This window comes from Cariama cristata, unplaced genomic scaffold, assembly GCF_000690535.1.
Source record: "Cariama cristata isolate BGI_N322 unplaced genomic scaffold, ASM69053v1 scaffold32644, whole genome shotgun sequence".
NCBI lineage: Eukaryota > Metazoa > Chordata > Aves > Cariamiformes > Cariamidae > Cariama > Cariama cristata.
The window spans coordinates 17193-41483 of record NW_009612884.1 but is presented as its reverse complement, the minus strand read 5'-3'; the positions used below and the strand labels follow the sequence as shown (position 1 = coordinate 41483).

The following is a 24291-nucleotide window of genomic DNA, read 5'->3' as shown; positions in this document are numbered from 1 at the left end:
TTGAGATTTTTAAATAGTGTAGTTTGTGGTCATATGAATATTTTTGAAGTCTGTAGAGTTGTGTAACTATTATATAAACTGACAGTATATAATTACCGTTTATCTCAGTTAAAAACCCCCAAATCCTTAAATGAACTATTTCACAGGGAACCCTCATCACAGCTAGGAGAAACGTGGTTGTGGGAGAGTCGGACACTGTGTGTCGATAGCAGATCTGGAGCTGAAAGAGTCGCCTGTGATCGCTCTGTCAGTTATGTCATCTTTTAGCATTTTAAACTGTTGATTTGTTGGGTGTGTGGGAATGTTTCTGAATGAGCACAATTAAGATTTTTTTTTTTTGGTGGAAATAGTTCATCTACTTTATTCATCTGATAGCTTGAGATTTAATTATTATAACCCTGATTCTCAGGGTCTAGTTATCAGTGCAGTGCACTCATATTACTCAGTGTCTAGGTCAACTTTTTTCCATTCTGCTTTTGACTCTTGGGAGGCCTAACCGAGGGCTGGAACAAAGAGGGGATGTGTGGCTGTTCTGTTCTTCGGCATCGTGCTGAAAAGGCAAACATGAGTAACTAGCAACAGAAACAAACATCTGGCTCCCAAAGTTCAACGGTTCTTTTAAGCTTCTAAATGGAAGTTCTTAACGCTGTCATGGCTCCAAACGATCACCTGTCCGGCGCAGGGTGTACTGGTGCAGAGCTTCAGAAAGGTGCATAGTTGTTCTCTAACTTCCTGGTATTTACCTCTGTGTGAGCTACCTTCTTCGAAGAGTGTTGTGTGGCGATTGCTTTCTTTGATCGGAAACTACAGAGGTGTTTTTTGGTTGCAAAGCAACCTATCTTTCCTTTAAAGAATTTACAACTGGAGGTAGATGGCTCTTTTAAATATCTTTTGCAGTCCGTTTAATATGTCTTAAGGATCCTCTGTTATATTTAGCAATGTTTAACCTGTATCTGTTACTTTTTATAGGTTAATTATGCAGTATCTGCTAGGCTAAAGAATGTGTAGTCTTCTGATCCTGCTGCATGCCAGTTAAAGATTAATTGTGACACTCTTGTACGTAAACCTTGAAAAATTAAGCTTAATGAGTGTAGTATTTGTGCTCAGTATCTCTTGGGGAGGGCGGGGAAAGTTGTCTAGTATAAATATATGGTCATGTTATCCAACATTGTAACTTGCATTTCCAGCACAGGAAATTAGATCTGAATTTGAGTGGAAAAGCTACTATGCTGAGTGTTCAAGTCTGGTGCTTCGAAGTCAGGTCCTTGGGGCTCTGTGTACCCTTAATGCCACCAGCTTCAAAAATAGGAATGCCTTGCTCTTCTCCCCCACAGGAAGGCCTCTTTCAGTTCTGTAATTCATAAGGGTAAGATGATTGCATTGATCATAGTTACGGAGGGATTTACTTGTCTCTGTGAATTTGACACTTCTGAAGTATGTGTGACTGCTGCAGATGAATGTAGTTGGATGCTCTTGGGAATGAAGTGAATTTTTCCAGTGGACCAGTTAGTCGTGGCATTGGTAATTTTACTACTTGGCTACCATAATTTGCTCAAGATGCAGATTAATAAAACTCTTTATTCTTTTTCTCATTGAAGTTTTGAATTCTTAAAAAGATATGTCCTAGAACACAACTGAGGTAATTTTAGTTGTCTATTTTTAGAGAGTAAAATGCTAAAAACATACATGCTTGTTATAACGCTACATTTAGAAAAGGACTCTGAAGCAGAGTGAGAAGATTTTAATTATCTGGTCTTATAAATGGCTCTAGAGAATTAATTTTGACTATAGAAGATGTCTTTTGCTGTACCTCCCCCTGTATTTCAGGTAGGCTGGCATTCTACTGAAGCCATTCAAATTCCTGTCTATAATGTCCCAAAAAGGTTTTTCCATCAAGTCCTTTCCTGCTCTGATAACTGGTGAAAATCAAAAGCTTTACAGCATCTTCGAGTCCTATTTGGCAGAGCCAAATAATTAACCTTTTTTAGCTCTTCTTCTGTCAAATTATGTTACCTTGGAAAACATTTTGGGGGAACTTAAGCCTTTATCTCCTATTGGGTGAGATTTTCCTTCCCAGAAAGAAGTGCTGAGCACGAATGTGGATGTGCAGGGGGTTGGGAAGTGTGTGTCACCTTAGTCTAATGGCAGGTTACTGACACAGTTAAAACGTCTTAAAGGTCTGCAGTTTTATTGCAGGGCAGACCTGCTTGTGGTATCTGTGTCTGGCTAATCTCAATAGTTATTTGAATTCTGATTAATATTACTAGAGTTTCACCAAAAGGAACAGGTTTAAAGTTTTGAAACATTCCTTCGTTCCAGATATTGGTCTTAGTTCATCTGCTGCTTTTAAGCATGTCGGATGTATGGCAAAACTGCTTTCGTCATGGACGTTTGTCATTTGTAGCTTGCTCTTGCCTTGATTAGCCTCTTCTTGTTGAAGAGTAAATTTATTATGTTACAGAGCAAGGTGAAGCAGGGTGACAGTTTGCATTTATACGGCTTTGTAATTGGTTATACCTTATGCAGTGAGATGCTTTTTTGCCTCTTAATATGATTGCATTCATGAAGAGCACTGCATGAGCGGAATATCTGTCTTCCAAAACATAGTATTAGGAGAAATGTAAAAGCCGTTTCAAGGTATCACTTACAGTAGAACACATTCATTCATCTTCATGATATGCGTGGTGTCTGTAAGCATTAGGCTATAGGTTCTTGTGAGATAAAATGGTCATAAGTTAAGTATGCTGGGCAGTTTATGGTTTTGTTTTGGTTTTGTTCTTACAGGTGTGTCTGTACTTCATTATTTTTAGTGGATCTGAGGGAGGAGGCTCTCATGCCAGAGCCTGTGTGCCAACATTGTGCCAACATGAAAACTCTTTTTTTTTTTTTACCCACTGAATTAAATTATAAGAACCTCAGAAGTGTGCTGTACAGTACACTGTCAATGTTCCTATCTGCATGCTGAATTTTGCCTTTAATTTTTGGGAGTTGGAAGGTAAACATTTTTTAGGCTACTGGTTCACTCAGTCCCTTTAAATGTTTTCTTCTATGTCGCACTCTTTTGTAAAACCGGCTTGATATTTGTAGGAGGTAAGAAAAAAATCTAAAAATAGGTAATTACCTTTCTAAAGAGCCTCTGAAGTTGTCTCTACATAAACCTAAACTTTCTTATTTGGCAGGCACAGTGCTACACTGAAAATTCTTCTGTCCTCAGAAGAGGTTGTTTTTTAAAGATCAAACCTGTTGCTAAACCCAGTATTGTTTGCCATTTGGACAGTTCTTTATGCATCTTAAAATCTTAATCCAGAGAGATTTTGACTTATAGGTTGAATAAAAGTCTCTACTAGACATTTATAGAAAGCTTTTCTCATTTTGATTTTTCTCTTTTTAAGAAGACCTTGAAAAACCCCAAACCCTGATATTGTGATGAGAATTGTTGGGCTTTGATCTTAGGTTTTGGGAAGTATTGTAATCCTTTAGTTTCATGCACAACAAATCGAAAAAAATAAATAGATTTCAGATTGTAAATCTTTACTAGAAGCTTCAAATCTAACCTGTGTCACTTCAGCTGTTACCTTTGCTCATTTTATGCTTTGCAAGCATGTTTTTAGAATTGGGTTAAGTTTATTAGGTAACATTGTTTTGGTTTTATTACCTGGTGAAAACAGCACAGCTCTTCTGCACTGTTCTTTACAACATACTACTTCAGGGTGGCTGACAAGCAGGTTTTGGAAAGATTCACTAATAGTTAGCTTGTCAAAAAGTATAAGCCTTTATGCAATATTTTTATACAAACAATTCTGTTAGTAGGAATAAGCCATAGACGTTTGCTTCAGAAGCAAAGTTGGTGACTGAGGTTAGAAAGAAACTTCTGAATTAGGTTTGTCTTGTGTTAGCCGTCCACAGTGGAGGCTGGCTTTCCTTGGAGTATCTGGTATTAGCCCTTTGATTAACAGATTATTAGACTAGATGGACAGTTCTTATGATGTAGGTACACCTATTAAGTTATACATTTGAATTTCTTAAGCCCATCTTATCACTGACTGGGCTTGAATTTGGTTTTTATGTACACAATGACTAAGGAACCATTCCTTCAGCAAGCCTAGGTAGCACGGCTTAAGCCTGAATATCTGCTTCCGTTTAGTCGTCTTGCGTAGATACCATCTCCTTTATGGCAGAGTGATAACTTGTCTGCTTCAATGAGGACACTTCACCTTGTTATTTCGGCTTTACTTGTAATAAATGCATTTATACTCAGATGCTTGAGTGGTGAGCTGGCGTGCCCATGCAGAGTGCTTTGCTGATTTTTGCTACAGGGGCGAAGGAGCTCTTAATTCATGGGAACCAGTTTCCATCACAAAGAAGTCCAGCTGGTTTCTGCTGTATTTGGACATGGATAGCTAGAGTGAAGGTTACAGGCGTTAATAGGGCATTTTAAGGTTGTAATAGTGAAAACCCAAGAAAGGGATGAAAGTCCTTATGCTTTAAGGTACTTGCTGTCTGGGGTAGGAAGCAGTTCCTTTGTGCATACGTTAAACTCTAGTTGGCTGTTACAGAAATTCTTGCTCCTTTATTTAAAGAACTGGCATTGTCTACTGCTAGAAATTGTATCCTGGACTAGCAGGATTACCAGTTTGATCCAGTGTGATAATGCTAGTGGTTTCAGCCATAAGTTTCTAAATAATTCCTAGTTTAATTCCCAAATATTTTACCCCTTTGTAATTAATTGATATTTAATTTGAATTCCTCTGTATTCAAGCTCTTGCATCCAAATAGAAAGCTGGCACAGTGAGGCAGTTTTACTAAGCTGGGAGCTGGCCACTTGTTAAATAAAGCAAAGTGTGTGTAGCCAAGAGCTGGCAGAAGGAAAGCTTTCAGGAAAATGTAAAGGCGAGTTTCTTGGCAGATGTTTTTAACCTAAGAAGTTCTTATAGTGTCGACAGTTTAGAACACAGTACCGTAGGTTGTATTTCTCGTCATCTCCAAAGATGTAGGTCTGTGTTCAAAGGCTTTCACTATAGTCTCCTGTAGGTCATCTCTAAAAGGAAGCTTACAGGCTCTCTATCTGTTTTTATTGGTCTTGGATTCCCAGGCATTTACAAGGGCCCTATTGTCAAGCTTTCATACCAATTTTTAACAGGCAGTTCATTCCCTTAAATAATTTACAGTGTTGATAAGTAGGCCTAGATGGCTTGAACATGGCTCAAATACGCATGTTCTGGAACAAATGAGAGCAGTGAGTGGAATATCTTTTTCTTTTTTACCACTCTCAAGCACTGAATTTTATTTCAAACGCTTGATGATGGAGGGGTTTGTAGATTAAAGGGAAGTGGGAATGCCTACCTAAGGGAGCTCAAGGGAGTAGGGAGCACCGTTTCTTCCTCATGCTCATAACGTTTCTCTTCCAGGTGAAACAGGCAACCAACCAGATTGTGATGAACTGTGCTGACATTGACATTATTACAGCTTCCTATGCGCCAGAAGGAGACGAAGGTAGGATTGCTTTTTTGCTGGAGTTTTTACGTGTTACTCCATTGAATTTCTGATGTGAGGTGCTGTTGCCAACAGTTAACAACTTTGCAAAATTACATAGTAGTTTGATAAGCTAACTTACCCCTAGAAGCACAAAATTAATTGTCTAACCTTTATTCTCTTATCGCTACCATTTGCATCATGTTGAAAAAAGTTACCTCAAGCTTCCACAAAATCTATGCTCTATTCCATCATGCCTGAGTGTTGTGGGCAAAAGGATGTTTGGCTGGTTTTATGTTATTATTTATCTTTATACCGGATAACCGTTTAAGAACATGATCTGTACCTATGGACCTCACAGTATTGACAAAAATCGGTGACAATGGCTGGGATAAAGAATGCATCAGTAATAACCTGCAGTAGGAAATACTCCCTGGGAAGGATTTGTAAAAGTACAGATGACAGTTAATTGACATTTAGCAGGATGTACTGAGCGTAGGGCAACATGGAAAAAGGTGATTGTGTGGAGGAGGCAATGGTTGGGATGCAGTTTGGTGGAAGGCTGGAAGTTACTGGAGAAACTGAAGAAGCAGTACCTGTCTGTAAGACATCTTCCCTAATTATATTTTGAGGAGATTTAGCAGATACAAAGTTTTAGCAATTGAAGCACGAAATGATTGCGGTGTGGAAAATAAACTCCTTGAAACAGAGCGATGGTCTAACAGTGTGCAAAGACTTTCTGGTTTTGTTATGGAGCCTTTGCTATTTCGAGCACAGTAGCTATTTGGTCCACTGTGTACGACTGTTTCTTAAGTCCTTTGGACAATAAAAGCCTCTGCAGAGCTTCCCTTTCTATAAGGAAAATGCCACAATGATGTCATGAAGCGCTTTGTTAAAACCGTGATTGTGACTTAAAGGAATGATCTTGATGATGGATAGGAGAAAGGTGTTCCTTTGATTAGGTTTAAACTTCTCTAGTATGCTTATGCAACAGCTGAAAGAAGTTGGGAGAGAAGGACTGTGTTTGTCCTAAAAGAAATCTTAATTTTCTGGACTGGGTTTGGTAGGGACAGTTTCAGGTCTTGTTGCAGTGACATTATCCTGTGGCTGTTAGATTTGTATGTGGCAAGCGGAACGTCTGCAGTGAGTCTTTGCATTTAAATTGGCTTGACTTCTTTTTATTTTTAATGCAGTATTAAAGAAACTAGAGATCTTAAGTACACTTGTGAGCAGCCGAGCGGTGCTTAGGTGGACGGGGAGCTCTGTCGTAAGGAAGTAGTGTTCCGTGGGTGTGTTGTGGAAAAGCAGAGCTTGCTGCAGTCGCAGCAAGAGAGGGCGGCAGAGAAGAGCATTACCAAAGAGCTTGGAGGCTGGCCACCCAGTTGCGATAGTGAAAGAATAGAACGCCGTTTCCTACGTGCTTGATTCGGGCTCCCGGGTTGTCCCCTGGCGCTCCATTCCTGCCTGCCTTTCACAGGCTGCCGTTAGTGATCTTTAGTTGATGGGATGCACTGTGTTGCTAAGCACTTCTGGAACTATTTCTTATAGTAAGTAATGAGACGATAATGAAAGTGGTAGTAATAGCAGAGTGTGTGTGTGTATAGAGTCTACCACGGACACAAACCACCTATTAATTTTTTATTTTGTCATTGAGAAAATGAAAATAAATGGAAAAAGATATCTAGGAATAAAGTCTCTTTCCAGTTAGATCAGGAAAAATACACAGAGAGGATTTCTATTTTAGTGTATTATCTTTGTTGTTTTCACGGCTGATTTCCCTCTCATAGGGGGTCTATTTTTCCATTCTTTAACAATACTCTCCTTGTAACTTCAAAGTATTAGTAGTAGACCTTAATTGAGTCTTAAACCCAAGTACACTGGAAGTGAGTTTCTGTGGCTTAAATTCCTTCGTTCTGATTTTTCAGGTAGCCTTACATGTGGTGTTCTGGATGCACAGGAATACGAGTACAGCACTCTGGCTGTAGTATAGGCACTCACATCTCAAACTGTTGTATCGTAAATACTTGAGGTGCGGTTTTGTTGCATGTTTACTACAATTATACTCAGGCTTCATGGGGTTAAAACATATCTTTCAGTTTGGTAAACTGCCAACTAGTATAATGGCTTTGGAAGTAAAATTGCATGAAATTGGCAGACTATTTGCTGGCACCTGTTGATCCAGATCAAGTCAGTCTTACTAATGCTTCTATTGTGCACAGCTTTTGGATGGTAATTGTATAACTGGTCTCAAAAACAGAGTATGAAATATAGTCCAATGAACCAACAGAAATATCGGCCAGATCATTTGGATTTAGTTACTTAGGTGAGCCTCGTACCGGTTGCCTATATAGTATGTTGGAAAACGAGTGAGAAGTTAGTGATGTTCTCTCCGTTAAAGGCTCTGGTGAAGAATCGTTACCTCTTTTAGTTCTGTACCTCAGTGGGGAAGAATTTGTCTCATGCTTGTCTGTAATGTGAGACAAAAGATAATCAGTCACTTATCTTCTTTGAAGTGTGGTTCTGTTCCGAAAAGTAGCTGTGTGAAAAAGAGACCTTCTTGTTCAACAGATACCTTTCCCTTGTTTATGGAGGTGATCTGTTGACGTTTGTGCAGACTAGTTTATTCTTTTCCTAATAATTCTTGTTAGTCTTGAGTGCCTGCTGCACAGTGGCTTGCAACAGAAATCTTAGCTAGAACTGTGGGCCATGTTTTCCCTGTCCTCCTATTCACTCTTCTAAAGATGGATGCAGCAAAGGGTAGAACTTGTTCTTTGGAATTTTAATGCAGATTTGCAGGGAAATCAGATTATTGCCCAATATTTTACAGGAAGCTGAGGGACGATCTCTGAAGCTTTAAAGTCAAAGTAAAAAATTTTGCTGCGTAATCCACAATTGAGTAATAGTGAATAATAAACTAGGCGAGATTGATTACACAGTACTTTGGAGTAGAAAGTGTCTCTGTTTCATCATAAAACTAGTGTAGTGACTGTAACTGGAGGTTGTGGATTTGCCGTTTGTGCCAGGTACGCTGTAATGGAACAAAGCTACTCAAAAGACTTGAGTTTTCCATTGCTGAAGTTATGACCGGCTCCTCCCACTAACCATAAGGAGCAGTTGGTTTTGTTTTTTCCAGAAGCTAGTTTTTAGCATTTGTAGTCAAATGTTTATAGTGCAGCCTTAGCGTTTAGGTGTGCGTGTGCTGGACTACCTGTGTCCAAATGGTTGACTTTGCTCAGCTACATGAAGAACTGAAAAGGCATTCCTAAGCAAGTTGGTTCTTCAGTTAAATTTCAGGGGATTGAGTTTCACGCTTACTGAATGCTAAGTAGTTTGAGCTTCCTGTGAATCTTTCTTTTAAGGAGCTGTGGGATTGTGGTGGAGTCATAATCAGTGAATTACTCTGTCTTTAGCTTGGAAAGCTTTTCAGATACTGGGGGGTCTAAAACATCTTCTTGAATTTAGAGATGCTTGGAGGGTCGTAGTTGGCAATTTCGCGTAGAAAATGACAAGGCACCATAGTGATGTTTGTTTAGCAGAAATAATCCAGTGAACTGTGATTTGTACTTCAACCTTTAAAAGGTTTTAATGCCAGGACTCATTGTTTTTTTCTTTTCCTTCCCTATACAGTAGGGTCATGCTTGGATGCTAGTGCTAGCTGCTGGTTACACCAGAGCCTCAGCTGGTGTTTAAAAACAACAGCAAAAGATCACTAGTGCTTATGGAAAGCAAAGCAATGTGACCCAAGTGTGTCTAAGCAGTGCTTTCCCTTGGCCTGGGAGCGCTACCGGTTCACGATGATTGTAAGGCAGTCCGAAATCACACTGCTGTGGAAAGAGGCAGCGACGCTTGTCCTCGCTCCCTTCCTTCTGTTGGCATTCGTGTTTGCGCTGTTCAGTGGCCATGTGGATCAGGAAACTGCACTGGCTGAAAACTGCCTCTTAGAGGTGTGGGGGGGAAGGCAGCTTGGAGACCGATCAGCTTCCTGATCCTGATGATTGTGTGTGAATGCCAGTGGAAGGAAGGGAATGGGAACATGCAATTAGGGCCAGGTGAGGAAAAATGAGACTATTGTCTCTGCCCGTAACAGACTAAATTTGTTTAAGTCAGTTGTGAAACCTTTCTTTGTTGTAGAAAAGCTCATCTTCATCCTTTCTTCTGGAGAGGACTTGACAGGACAGAATTTTCAATAGTAGTTTTTTTAAGGAGACCTGGACTGTGTTGGCATGGACAGTTTGGGAATACCTGATAAGCGAGAATACTTCTCCTTTAAAGGATTTTACAACCGCTGTTTTGAAACATGTGAAAAGATGTGAAAGGTCTTGAAAGCATTAGCATTCTCGGGAATTGCATTGGCATAGTTCAGTGGCTGATGCTGAAGGAGGACGGTGTATGCTGTGTCAACATGTAGATGTTTTAAGCTAACGTGTTTAATTTGCAGATGGAGTAGGCAGAGTGCAAACAGTCACTGCAGCTCAGTTGATGAATGCAAGTTCATTAAGCCACCAAACCTTAATTGCCTGTGACTTCTCCGTGCCATGGAATGATGGCTACTTGAAAAAATTCCATCTCTTGCACTTGGCTTTGTCTTCACTTTGAAATATGTACACATTTGACATTACTTAAAACCTTTGGCTGGGATCCACGTTTATAAGCATGTAATACAGAAATTGGGATCATTAATTGATGTATCCATCTGCTTACTGTGCAATTTCAGGAAGTGCTCTGTAGAAGGACTGTAATTTATTTAAAATGTTATTGTAAAATTTGATATGTAGTGCTCCGAGTTTGGGAGGGTTGCTCGATCTGATTTTTATGCATTTTTTCCAAAGACATGAAGCACTAGCAGCTTTTCATTTTCTCATGCAACTTGGTCCAGACTGTGTACTAATGTGCTAGTGATTAACTTGCAACCTTGCAGTGCCAAACTCTCCAAAGTTAGCAAGCTGCCAAAATTGTGTTGTTCTCTTCAGGAGCTTTTGTATTCAACACTGTTAGGAATTCAGACAGCCTTTTACTGCAATTACATCTTTGTTATAAGCAGTTCTCTTAAACTTTAACAAAAAGTATTGTTGATGGTTTTCCATGGTTCTTTTGCTCTGGATGAAATTATTGGCACTGAATAGTTAGCTTTTTTTTTTTTTAAAAAAAAAAGTAACTTCGAAACTTTCATTTATATTCTGCTGTTTCTGAAATTGATATATAAGCAGCTGCTTTGAGAATTACAAAAAATTGCTGGAGTTCAGCATGGAAAGACACTCTTGGACACCAAGGCCTCCATGAGTACAGGCCTGTGAAACGAAATGAGCGTTACCTTTTGTTCCAGATGTACTCTTGCCATTGCTTTGAAGTGTTCCTCGGAGGCTGGTTGTCGAGGCGAGTGGGACAGTCCTGGGATATCACAAGACTCCTTTAGTGGAGATTGTGATCAGTATGGCCTGGGAGTGCACCGCATCGCTCATCAGATGGCTGCTTCCAGCCTATTTAAACTATAACTTGTTTAAACATTGTTTCTAACCTTAGGGTAATCGAGATCTAACACTGTAAAATTAAAGTTGAAAAGCTCTTTGAAACAAGGTTGCTTTCTGGGGTGTGTTAATATGCTTTCCCAAGCTGTTGCAGGGGTAAAAACCAAAACAAAACCTGGAGGTCTTCACCTTTTTCCAGCAGTGATAGTGTTTACCTGTGTCTTTCCTATGGCTTTCCTAGTACAGGTTAAAAAGGTTATGAAGCAGTGGAGCTACAAATTCAAATGCACTTAGGAGGACTTCGCATTTGGGAGAGGAGGAGGGGGAAACTTGATATTCATTGTCAACTTTTGGCAGAAGATCTGCATAACATGCATTCTTCTGTATTTCTCGGTTTCAGTAGGTTAGAACTGTGATCCTGAAGTCATGGTATTGTTTGTCTTCGGTATCAGATTGTTTCCATTAGAAGCTGTAAAAAGATAAAAATGTTTTTGGTTTGCTGTGGTCATTTTAAAATACATGGGGGGAAGTGTTTCTACATTCTTGTACTGATCTTTATCAGACGTTTCTCAGCTTCTCATTTAACCTCTGACCACAGGCTGACAGCCTAGCATCTGCAGGTTGTCCAGCAGCAGGATTCCTCCCAGGCAGGCTGACATAAATTTCTGACAGGTATTCAGCCCGTCCTTCTCTCTGACCAAGATCGCTAACATGCTATCGCAGAACAACAGATTTGTTGTCTTTGGACTCCAGAGAAAGCCGGGGTCAAAATTCATTGGATCTAAACGATGCAGTCAGCAATCAGCTCCACTCGTGGTTGCTGGGAAGCCCACTGTCAGACTAGGATGTTGTACATCAGTGTTGTTCCCCTGAATATCTTCTCTCCAGCTCTCTCATAATGTCTCCTCTTCTGCCTCAGTATTCCTCAGAGTTATAGGAACAAAAGCTAAACTTTTACTTTTTGTTGCTCATTGCCCAACGCTTGCTGGAATTTTGATGTCCTTGGCATGTATTCTGTTTAAATGGTCTATCTCATCCCTCTCACAATTGATTTTAAAAATCTTGGAACTCCTCAGTACAGACTGGTAGTCTAAAGTTGTTCTTCTCGATCCTGTAGATATTTTTTTTTCTTGAATTTGTTCCTGTACTGTATTTTTTTTTTTTACAGCTAGAATTGTTTTATTGTAAGCATTATGTATACCCTAGCATGGTAGTTAACTCTGATTAAGTGCTGAGCAGAGCACTGTGAAACCAGTAGTTAAGACTAATGCATTCATGCAGTTTCTGCATTTATGTTCTCTGTGAGCAGAGGTTGGCATTAACTCTGACTTAAGGCTGAAATCATACTATTCTAGAATAAAGAGCACTTTAAATTTTATTAAAAAAAAAAAGTGTTTCCAGTTACTTTTGTCACATATGGAACAACTTAGGTGAACATGTCGTGAGTGTGCTTAGACTGCCTCTGAAACCGAATACCTGGATTCTTGCAGCGATACTTGAGCATGGAAGACAGGTCGTTCTGTAAATTAAATTGTTGTTTCAAATAAGCTTTGTCATTCAGAATTCCATATAATGAAGAGATTGATATAGCGGTATGTTTTTCTTTTAGGATGTTTACCTCTGTGTATCACAGCACTTTCTAGTATTCCTTTTCGTCCTTTTTTCTGTGATCATTCAAAACTAGTATCTACTTAAGTAGGTAACTGAAGCTATTTAACTGAATCTTTCTTCCTAGGTCAGTTTTGAAAGTACCTGAAAGAGTTGCTAGGCTCTTGCTAGCATTTCAGTATCCTACGTGTGTTTTCATTTCAATCTGAGTAATGTAAGTGGGGTAGGACAGGCACCTTGTCTAGGAGTGCTGTTACTTTAAACTGGTCCGTGCATTTCCCGTATCTTTCAAAACTATACTGAACCGCCAAATGTTTATTTTATTTATAAATCTAGAATTATATATCAGTATGTCAGCATAGAAAGATGTAATGTTGTGTCCAGGCTTACCAGGTTTGGTAGTTCAAGGTGCCGATGTGTGGCAGAAAGCATTGCGCATTTGTTTCGGTGCAGGTTTGCATTTCTTAAAGATAGCTGGTTATTGTGGTGGTTGAGTATGGAGTGACACGGATAGCAGACCTTGCAAAGCGAGGTCCTGTGTAGCTATTTTAGATTTTTTTTTTTGTTGAAGGAGCATAGATGAACATCACCTTGGATGCAGTGAGTGGGACTTGATGAATTAGGAAGGAAGAAGCAACACCAGGTGTTCTTTCTTGGCTCTGCTGACTCTAAGCTGCAGGACAGTTTAATTCCTGTGTACCAATTCCCTCCCCCTGTCTATCCAGCTTGGCCTCATAGTTTGGATGTTTACATCTACAAATATATCCAATGCTGTGTAAATGCCATACTGCTTAATATTCTGGTTGATTTTGGATGCCCTTGCTGAATGGTATATAAACTCCAAGGTAGGTCCCTGGTTCTGAAGGCAATTTTAAAATAAAGTCAACATTGTGTTTTTCTTTGTGGTTAAAACCAAACAAAACCACCTTGCTGTGGATATAAGTGTGCTTTTCAAAGTGAGATCCACAAATTAGTTAAATCATAAGCATCCTGTTTGGAGTAACGAATAAGAATCCTGCTGCGCTGATGGAAGCGTTTAATATTGAGGGGAAGTTTTGTGCAATATTTTGCCATTTGTCAGGATTGTAGTAGTTACCACCAGCTTTCCTGGTGTTACACAGGATACTGCTCTTACTGCAAGTTTACAGTTTAACGGTACAGCTTTCATTACTCGGCACAGCAGAAGACTTCCCTGCCATGTAGGAGTGCAGCCTTCTGATGGACGGGGTGTATGGCAGAGATGGAAGGAGCACGCAGGTGGTGCTTTAAGTCCGTGGCTGTATAGTTTGATGTAAATGTGGTAGAGTTATTTGTCTGAAGCAAGATAATATAACATGGAACTCCGACAATGGGTGGCGTTTAGTTGCTTGCATTTGTATCATTCTGCATTATTCAAAATCTTCATTGATTTGTTAAGTAACTACAGCATGCTGTGGGATTCAGCTGATTAACTTAATTTTAAATGTTCATGAGTTACAAAAAAATAATCTGTGGGCCTTATTTTGAACAAAGTAGTCTGTTTTTCTGTTTCAGAGGTGCATGCCACAGGGTTCAACTATCAAAATGAGGATGAAAAGGTTACTCTCTCCTTTCCCAGTACTCTTCAGAAAGGTAAGAGCTATTTTCATGCTTTCTGCTAGCTTCAACCGTGTGTTTAAGTCGTTTGTACTTGAAAATGCTGGAGTAGGACAGCTCTGTCTTCCCTGAAGTTTCTGACTGCGAAAGTAGTGCTCCCTAGGGAGTCTGTCCACTATAAGTCACTTTGTGAACCTCTGGAATTGGAAATGTTGTTTCACTAGTGGTGATATTTGCTTCCAACACCTGAGGGTGACTCTAATTATTTACCTGCTATTGGGAGTTAGGCTCAGGAGCTATTTATGCTAGCTACTGATGATCTGTTTTCCTCTTACCAAGCATGAGCTAATCTAAATTACTGCAGTGTTTTCCTAGGTGCGAATGTACTAATTCTTTTGAAACTGCTCCAGCTTTTTGCTCTGAGGAGTTTGTTGATTGAGACTCAGATTCTCAGTTTGAATCAAGCAGTTTTAGTTCATCTTGACAAATACAAATATAAAGATTCTAGGGTGATGAAACTTTAATGTTTCATTCTGTGGGATATTGGCATGCTGCCTCTCTGATCAAGATCAGGTTTCCCCTTTTGCAGTGAGACATCGAGGGCAGAATAAATCCAGAGACTAATTGACTTACAAGCTTGACCGCAGCCAGTGCTCCATCTTGGTTTTTGTAGTAGTTTTCATAGGATACTATTATTACTTAGTAGCCATCCTATATTTTTGCAAACTTTACTCAAAGGTAAGGATTGTAGGATCGGACTTCTCAAATGGCTTAAGGTAGGTCTAGTCGTGGTTATTGCATTGTGTGTAGAAGATGAGAATGAGTACTGCAGCAACCTCTGATCTCTGATCAATGCTAAAATGCTGTGGTGAGTCTGGCTTTGCCTGCATTGCTCTGCTGGAGCTTATTTTGTGTCAGGAGAGTGAAGGGTTTGAGGGAGGCTGGCAAAAAAGTGATGGGTGGAGATGAGTTGAAGGAACATCTTATTTCAGAAGGGCAGTGGGCCAGCTGAGTAGCCTGGCCTGAAGGTCCAGACCAAATAAACGTTCTGTTTGGCACATGCAAATAACAACGTCCCATCTGTTTCTGTTACAGGGACAGGGACACTAAAGATAGACTTTGTAGGGGAGCTGAATGATAAAATGAAAGGTTTTTACCGAAGTAAATATACCACCCCTACTGGAGACACACGCTATGCTGCTGTCACTCAGTTTGAGGTATGGGCTATATTTTTGTTTTCAGGGAATGTCATTTGTGATACGGGATTTATGCTTAGAGGAAGCAAAGACACGATTTCCTAGCTTTAGCTATACCTTCTGGGTAAATTTCAAAAATCTGTATCTTTTTGCTTCTTGATCTTAGTGTGGATGGGTAATACTAAAAGCAGCCTTTACACTGCGACTTCAAGGTCAGTAAATTCTGGATCTGGCAAATTCCCCAGTCGAGCATCATGCTAATATGTGATGCATCGTTTACATACAATAGCTGCAATGTTTCAGAACAGCTGTTTATTTAGATGAGGTCAAATACCTCTGTATTACTTTCCTTTATGAAGTATATTAATTTTTTAATAGGACACTCTGCCTTTATCTCAGTATCTTAATGACACGCAAAATACAAGCCAGGTTCTGTCTCAAGTATTATGTAAACCTTCGACATATCGACAGAATTTTATACCATATTGTAATTTCATAGTTATCTGCCTGGTTACATAAAAACATGGAGTACTTACCTAGTACAAATAGAACATTTCTTGGGTGCAGTCTACTGATGGAATATAAATAGGTGGTCTTGTGTGTACGGTCTGTGAACGCCTGGGTGCCCTCTCTGCTTTCACATGACTGAGCTTTGCTCCTGTCATGACTCTGCTAAATTTTGCTCAGACTGTAGAATTCCATCAGAGCACAGAGTGCTTTTCAACTACTTTTTTTTTTTTTTAAACCAAGAGTGAAATGAGAAAGAATAAAATGCTCTAATGCAGAGGTCAAGAGTGTCGGGGAATAGACTCTACACTGATGACTAGCCATCATTCACCCAACTACTTGCCTGCAAAATATGCTGAATATTTGCGTGTTTTATGTTGCCACAATCTCTTGTGATTTGTTTAATGCTCTTATTTCCTTCAGGCTACTGATGCTCGCAGAGCTTTCCCTTGCTGGGATGAGCCTGCTATTAAGGCAACGTTTGATATTTCTTTGGTGGTTCCTAAAGACAGAGTAGCTTTGTCAAATATGGTAAGTTCTTGATGTGCAAGTAAACAGTGCTTTAAATAAAGCTGTAATAACGCCAGATGATTATTTGTCAGTTAATAGTGTGTCTTGGTAACAGACAGAATTAGGAATATAGGCTGTCTTGCTAGCTATTACTAAGCAGCAGTAAATGGAGAGTACTTTTGAAAAGATGATATTGTGATGTCAGATGCTAGCATGAAACCTAAACAGGTTGTACAAATGCCAGTGATGGTGGTTTTAAAAAAATAACAAAAACAAAACCAAGAAGTCTTAGCATATGTCAAGCCACGTGCTGCTTGATTAAGAGTGACTGGAAAAAAAATAAGCCTTTGTGTGTTTTTATAGCTGTTACAGCTACATAAGCACTTGTGATAAATAAGCATGTTTTCTGCTCTAGAGAATTTCTGACCAGAACTGGGATAAAATGTGCAAGTAGGAGTACCTCTGTCACAAATACAAGTAGGCATTTTTCAGGTTGCTCCTTTAAATATGGTGCACATATTTCTAGATTGTGTTGCTGGAGAAGAGCAAGTCAGTTTAAAAATAGACTTTTTTTTATTCCGGTCGCCAGCTTTCGTAGTTACCTGTAAAGTCGAGCCTTGCCGACTACCATGTGGTTACGGTTTCTGTTTCGGAATTTAAAGTGAAAGCCTGATGCCTTATTGGGATGTGGGTAATACTTTCTTTGAAGGACAGCAGCTGATGGGTGATGTGTTTAGCTGCCTTTGCAGTAATGGAATATAGCTTAAAAAACTTATGAAAGTACACTTCCATGTGTGATAGGGCATTTTTACTTAAGGGGGGAACTACATTGGAGTCTGTATTTTAAAATCATAAAAGAAGTCCTTTCATTTTAAATGCATGACTCATAATGATGGAACAGTTAGTCAAATGTATTGTGTAATACGGTTTCACTTCCATGAAACTAACTGATTCCCTTTCATGTTGAAAGAATGTCATTGACCGGAAGCCATACCCAGATGATGAAAATCTGGTGGAAGTGAAGTTTGCTCGCACCCCTATAATGTCGACCTATCTTGTAGCGTTTGTGGTGGGAGAATACGACTTTGTAGAGGCCAGGTCCCTTGATGGCGTCTTAGTGCGTGTTTACACTCCTGTTGGCAAAGCAGAACAAGGAAAGTTTGCATTAGAGGTAAATGTGCTCAGTGCGACTTCATTATTGCTATTATGAGATCTCCGACAGGCTGGACATAGCGCTCTCCTCTGCTCAGTCTCCTAAATCCATGCAAAGCTCGTGAGGCTGTGGTGTTTGGTTTGGTTTTTTTTTGCTTTAATGGCTCAGGGAGACTGAGCTTGATATTAAATAGAATTTCAGTTGTGGGCAAACTAATGTCTGTAATGACGAAAACATATGGTTTAATTCTATTCTGATTCGGTGATGTAGACTTTGGTCCAAAGATGATGATAAGTACTGAAGGGTAGGCAACAGCCTGGGAGAAAAAGGGGATGGGAGTCTTCCAAACCATTGTGCTCTGGAAGCTGGGAATGGGGCTTCTGGAAGAAATCTTGTGTATGCTGCTTTCTTAGACTAGTTTCAGTCATAAATTTTCACATTTTACCAGTTGTTCTGAGTTAACCTTTCTCCTCTTATTTCTTACAGGTTGCTGCTAAAACTCTGCCTTTTTATAAGGACTACTTCAATGTTCCTTACCCTCTTCCTAAAATTGATCTCATAGCTATTGCAGACTTTGCTGCTGGTAAAGTAACTCACTTTATTGATGAACTGTATTTTATTTGAATTTTAAACATTTAGGAAGAGGTGTGTATCAATATCAATAAACCTTTGTATTTATTTTATAAAGGTGCCATGGAGAACTGGGGCCTTGTTACTTATAGGTATGCTGTTAAAATACTGTCTTTCCCCCTCTTTGTTCACTAATTCTTGGAAATAATCGGATTAGTTTTAGGGAGCTGTAATTATTGGGTATCATCCCAAATAAGACTGAGTAAAACCTTCAACTTTTGCTTCAGTTTGGATAATTTTGACTTCTGTAGCAGCGTGCATTATTGTACAAATCTTTGGAAGGCAAGAACGAGCTATTGTCCAACAACTACTGTCCAAGGGCGTGAGATTTTTAAGTGTCTGGCAGCACTGCCTGTTCTACAAGAGAACTTTCTTGGCCCCTTTTTTTCCCTGCAAAAGTTACATACTGACACAGCTGAAAGAGTTTCTTATTTTATGTTGTAGGCAAGTTGGTAAATTTAGCAACCACAGTATAACCATGTGGATATGAGTAAATAAAAAATAGTAACTTGCCTTCCTTTTCAGTTTGGTGTTTTTTTTTAATCTGATCAAGCTTTTGTACTTTTGCTTGATACTATTACATAATCTGTGCTCATTGTTAGAATGGTTTTCCTTCATTTTGTACAACATTGGTCTTGTAAGCTTTGGACTTTAAATCCTGAAAGAGAGTTTGAATTTCTTCTGCTAAACTTTTAATTTGGCCTGAAATTGAAATGTGAATTTGAGCCCAGGTTTAAAATCTACTTGTCTGCTTATTGCAATTCTGATGAAGTCTGATATTTTACTCCCCGTGGAAAAAAAAAAATATTTGTCCTGGATGAGTAGAATTTTTGGAAGCCTTTCTTAATTGTGCTGTTAAAATTTCCCCCCCTCGCCCCCCCTTATGCTTAGTTTGGCACGCTTGCTCTATCCCTTTGGGGACAGAAGGTTGGCATAGCCTGCAAGGCACCATCTATGTTTTGAGATGCACGTTTTTCCCCTTTGAGTTGCAGCAGTCCAGAAGTCCTTTCTGACTGACCCGCTGAGTCCTGATCGTGACGGGGTGTTTATAGCGGAAGGTTGTGTGCCTGCCCTAGGGAGCGCTTGCGTGTGTATGTGTGTGTACACCTGTGCCCTGTGTGGAGAATCTTGTGCGTCTGCAGTGGCGAGTGTAACGCGGCTGGTTGTGCGCTTGGAAGAGCTAGAATTCCTTTGGGGATGAGGGAGGCAGAGAAGACTTGCTGTGCATACATCATGCAGTGCAAAGGGAGTTACAGTTAAGGTTCCTAGATTATGTAGGTGAGCTATTTGATAAACAAAGGATAAACTTTGTTGTTCCTGCCTGGGTTTTTGCACTTGTCTTCTTGCATGCCATAAGGAATTATTGCTCCAGAGCATTCCAACAGCTGTGGAACTTATCAAAATAATCTAATGTCTCAACTGAAATAGCTTTTGGTTTTTTCAGTTGTACTGATCACTTTTTAGCTTGCTTAGGTAATTTAACCTACTTTTGAATGTGTTTTTTCCCTAGGCATGTACCACTCTGTTCAGTTATCTTTCTGTCTTAAATACAGGGAGACTGCATTACTCATTGACCCCAAAAATTCCTGTTCTTCATCTCGCCAGTGGGTTGCTCTGGTTGTAGGACATGAACTTGCTCATCAGTGGTTTGGAAACCTTGTGACCATGGTATCTAACAGTTACAAGTTCTTCTAGTTTTCTTTGACATGTGCTTCATATCATGTTTGTGTTCATGTGCCCATTAATAGTAGGCATGCTATCTTTAAAATAAAAAATGTAAATATTTAAATAGTGCTTTACTACCACTTTCTTCTTTACTAGTGTGTTCTTTAGAAGTATTCCTAGATCTTTTATATGTGAAGTAATGTTCGATTGTTTGAATATAGTCCTAGCTAGAGTTGAGCAAGTGTTCCATGGAAATTATTTTGGCTGCTCAGATTACTTAGAAGCAGTAATCCACTGTTTTCCTTTAGGCAGGCTTGTATACCAAGCAGGCATTATCAATACCAGCTCAGCATTGCAAATTGTTTTAGTCCAGTAGCTGAAAAGTTGCTCAGTAGTAACTCATATGAATTACTTTGGATATATGGGGAGCCAGCTCTCTGATTGGTTTAATATTTAAGTCTTTTTAGTGGGAATAAAAGCATATGTGAGGCAGCAAGACTGAAATCTGTAAATAAATTCCATTTGGTGCTAAAAACTGAAACCTGTATCTGTCAGAGCTTCTGCTGTTAACAAATGGCTTCAGCTTACTCTGTTAATTAGATCTGACATTCCTTTTCCCAAAACCCTGCAAACAGATTCTTGAATCCAAATATTTCACAGGGTAGGAAGTTTCTTCTATTGTAAGAAACAATGTGTTTGGTAAAACAAGCATGGCTGCTGAAGCCCCAAATCTCCATTACTCTGGTTTTTGGTTGCTTAAATTAAGTATGGGTGCATGGAGGAAAAAAAACAGTGTAAATATATTAATTATAATGCTAAGCAAAGTTTATCAAACTCTTCTACGGTGCCATGCCTCTTAAAATCTAGTCAACTGTGTCCATTCCTGTTTGTGGTAGGACAAGTAGCTTCCATGTGAAAGCAACACAATATTTAAATGGAAAAGTAATATTAAGGTAGTGTATTTCTAGTTTTTAGTACACTAAAGGCAGTTTATTATTTATTTAGGCAGTTATTGGGTGCTGATTACTCTCCTTGAGCTGATGTCGTATAGAGAGGAATCTGTGCTTACAGGTGTTACCTGTTTCTCAGATTTGTACTAAACTACGCTATTTAGCAGCTTGTCTTTGCTCCAAACTTACTGTCGATTAAAAGGAGCTGTGGGAATTTTGTTCTTTATTGTGCCACCTTATCTTTCCAGGAATGGTGGACCCACCTCTGGCTGAATGAAGGATTTGCCTCCTGGATTGAGTACCTGTGTGTAGATCATTGTTTCCCAGAGTACGATATCTGGACCCAGTTTGTTTCTGCTGATTACACACGAGCTCAAGAGCTTGATGCCTTAGACAACAGTCATCCTATTGAAGTAAGTTCTATCTTTGCTATTGATTGTTTTTTCAGCTGTGTGTAAGCTTTTTCCTATTAAGGAAAAAGGGAACTTTGCAGTCATTCATGATGCAAAGGAAAATCTAAGGCTGCATTTACACTTCGTGGATTTTCCTTTACTTTAATTAGTATTTCAGAAGTGAGGTTTGAGGGTTAGATGATGACTCCTGCTGGAGTTTTTCTGCTCTACTGACTTGAAAGGGAAAAGTTGTGATCAAAGCTCATCATTACTTGTGTTTTGGTTTGGTTTCTGATTAAAGTGGGTAGTTTTCTGGCCTTTGAGCACAGTGAAATAGCTACTGACTTACTCCAGTGCTCAACAGCATAAACCAAAGTGCAGCATAGCTTGTACTGGTTTCCATCTGAGGCCACCTTAGGTGTTTCTGTGTTGTACTCCCAGAACTGTGAGTGTGATGCAAACAGTCTTGAAATAAGTAGGATCCAGCTGGGCTTGCTGCTTTGGAAATGAGGCGGTAGTTCCGTGATAAAGAGAAGGCAGCAGCAGCAAGCTGAATTACAGCAAAACTGGGAGCTGTGGAAAAAGAAAACTCCCTTGTAATTCCTAGAGATCACCATGGACAAGTTTTCTGACGGCTTAAGAAATGTTTGATGTAATAGACGTTGGGAAACTGCCTTGCTTTCTACAGCAGGTTATTTTAGAGTGACTTACTCATTGTGTGCATTTCTTGAGTGTTGTTCACTGTCCCAGGATTAAACAGCTTCCACTGCTTTTTAGCTTTTGGGTACAAGATCCCCAAGTCTATTTGATTAAATACCAAAACCTAAGATAAAGTATGTTTAACGTATAAACCAGTCCAAACCCAGCCATATGTGAATAAGTTTAATTGGGTGCAGAGATTCCACTAAGACAATTTAGTGATGGATATGCATGTGCTCTCTTCAGTGAGAAAAGTCAACTCCTTAAACACTAGTGCAAGCAAACAAAAATCTTATGGCAGTTAAAATTATTCTCACTGTTAATTGTCCTGTTTACCACAGGTTAGTGTTGGCCATCCCTCCGAAGTGGATGAAATATTTGATGCTATTTCTTACAGCAAGGGAGCATCTGTAATCCGAATGCTACATGACTACATTGGTGATGAGGTAAAAAGATGGTTGTTAAAAAGCCAAATGTAGACTGTCAAATCTTTTTACAGTTAAAAATACCGTTTAAAAAAAAAATTAAATCTGTATATTCTATATTTTGAAAACTTTTGTCCCATTTGTATTTGGGCTGTACTTGAACTTACCTAGGAATAATAAGTTAGTGGGAAAGTGTGGAAGGAGTTACAGATGTACATACTGAACCTAAGATTCCTTGACCGATTCTTGAATATAAATGCAGTGGAGGGAGGATAGAATGGATCTCCGTTCTGGTGCCATGACATATTCAATTGTATGTTCCCAGGATTTTCGGAAAGGAATGAATTTATATTTAACGAAGTTCCAGCAGAAGAATGCCGCTACAGGTAACTGGTGGTTATTATATGCTTAAGAAAAGTGATTTCTGGAGACAAACTCTTTAGTGCTAAAATGATGGATTCTTAAACAGCTGGTTTTTCACCTGAGATAACTGAAATGCAAGGAAATAATTGGCTTGTTTCCAGTTTCATACAGTGTGTCCCCTGCACAGCCAGAATTCAGCATTCTGTAGGGGTTGTCTGTCTCAGGAGTAGGTGGCTGAGGTAATCTGAAAGGGCTGCATTTACCGTTGATGACCACATCTGCATTGTAATCTGATTTAGAAATAGAGTATGTTGATTTGCCAAGTAAGCCTTTTGCCAGCTTCCTTTTACAGTATTGATTGCATGTGTGATTAAACAGTTCAAAGTATTGTCTAACATCTCACAGTGCTTTCTTTACTTAAACCTTTTTTGCATATCAGGCATAAATGTGAAGGTGGAACATCATGCTCTATCAGCGTAAAACAGTCCATGTTGTTCGGTCGGCTCTTTTCGCATAATATACGAAAAACTTAAGGAAAAGATTCTTCTGTTTACCATCTTGAATATTTAATGCTCATTTGTATTATACTTTATCACAATATATATCAATTGCATTATTTTAGTAGTAAAGCAGCTTTCTTCTCCCCTCTCTCCCCCATGAGTGGTTTAAACTATTTCCTTTTTCTTCCCTATCATCTGTTACAATTCGGTAAGAATGCAACCCAAAACCTGAAGGGCAAACTGGAGTAACAATACAGCCTCCCACCCTCCAGTGCCCATATAGTGTCCTTAATAGCGTCTGACATGTCAAGGCTCTGGAGTCTTTAGTCAGACTTTTCTTCTGCAGAGGATCTCTGGGAAAGCCTGGAAAAAGCTAGTGGTAAACCTATCGCTGCTGTGATGAATACATGGACCAAACAAATGGGATTTCCGCTCATTTATGTGGAAGCTGAACAGGTAAATATAACTGCATTTTTCAGCACTTCAGGTCAAAAGTTCTGCCTTTAACTGTGTTTTAGGATCAAATTTAATAGTATCCAATTATTTTAAAAATTCTCTTTGGTCAGGAGGCAGTACAGTGGGTTGCTTTGTTTAGTGACAGTTCTGTTTCTGAAGGGAGGGGAAGTGCAGCTCACTTGAGGAACCTAGTGCAAAGCGATATGGAGTTATTCCACAAGCAGTGTAGATCATGTGCTTGGAGTTTGCTGACATAGCCATTTGCTCTTTGTGTGTGAAATGTGTGTTGGGGGGAGAGAATATCTGACTTAGCTCCCCTTGCCACACGTTTTGCTTCTCACTCCAGTTCAATTATGCCTGTTCTACAAGATTGCAGGGTGAGTGAGGCTTACTGGCTGGAAGCTGAAGGCAGACAACAAATTCAAATGAGAACTAGGGCACATATGTGTTAAAAGTAACGGAGATTAATGTGTTGGAATGCTTCTTGAGGTAGCTCCTTTTTCTGGAGGGGAGTACAAGTTACTCCGTTTAACAGGGGGCACGTGAATGTATTGTGATGTACAGAAGCTGAGATTAGATGTTCAAATAATTCCTTTCTCTCTCTTTTTCTTTTTCTTTTTTTTTTTGTTTTCCTCAGCAAGAAGACAATAGAGTGTTGAAGTTAGTCCAGAAGAAATTCTGTGCCAGTGGACCATATACTGGTAAGATGAGTGCTAAGAGCAGGA

At 39.4% G+C, this 24291-nt stretch overlaps 1 protein-coding gene across 1 annotated transcript in view; it reads left to right on the top strand.

Annotated features, from left to right (window-relative positions):
• The first annotated feature begins 5384 nt into the window (after positions 1 to 5384).
• The window catches only part of NPEPPS (aminopeptidase puromycin sensitive), a 28000-nt gene continuing 9093 nt past the window's right edge, over positions 5385 to 24291 (top strand). Inside the window, exons 1-13 of the mRNA XM_009698807.1 lie at positions 5385 to 5493; positions 14079 to 14156; positions 15216 to 15337; positions 16247 to 16354; positions 17304 to 17504; positions 17973 to 18069; positions 18175 to 18208; positions 19670 to 19784; positions 20980 to 21144; positions 22164 to 22268; positions 22573 to 22633; positions 23457 to 23566; positions 24204 to 24267. Of these exons, the coding sequence (XP_009697109.1) occupies positions 5385 to 5493; positions 14079 to 14156; positions 15216 to 15337; positions 16247 to 16354; positions 17304 to 17504; positions 17973 to 18069; positions 18175 to 18208; positions 19670 to 19784; positions 20980 to 21144; positions 22164 to 22268; positions 22573 to 22633; positions 23457 to 23566; positions 24204 to 24267 (1369 nt within the window). The remainder of the gene's footprint in view (positions 5494 to 14078; positions 14157 to 15215; positions 15338 to 16246; positions 16355 to 17303; positions 17505 to 17972; positions 18070 to 18174; positions 18209 to 19669; positions 19785 to 20979; positions 21145 to 22163; positions 22269 to 22572; positions 22634 to 23456; positions 23567 to 24203; positions 24268 to 24291) is intronic.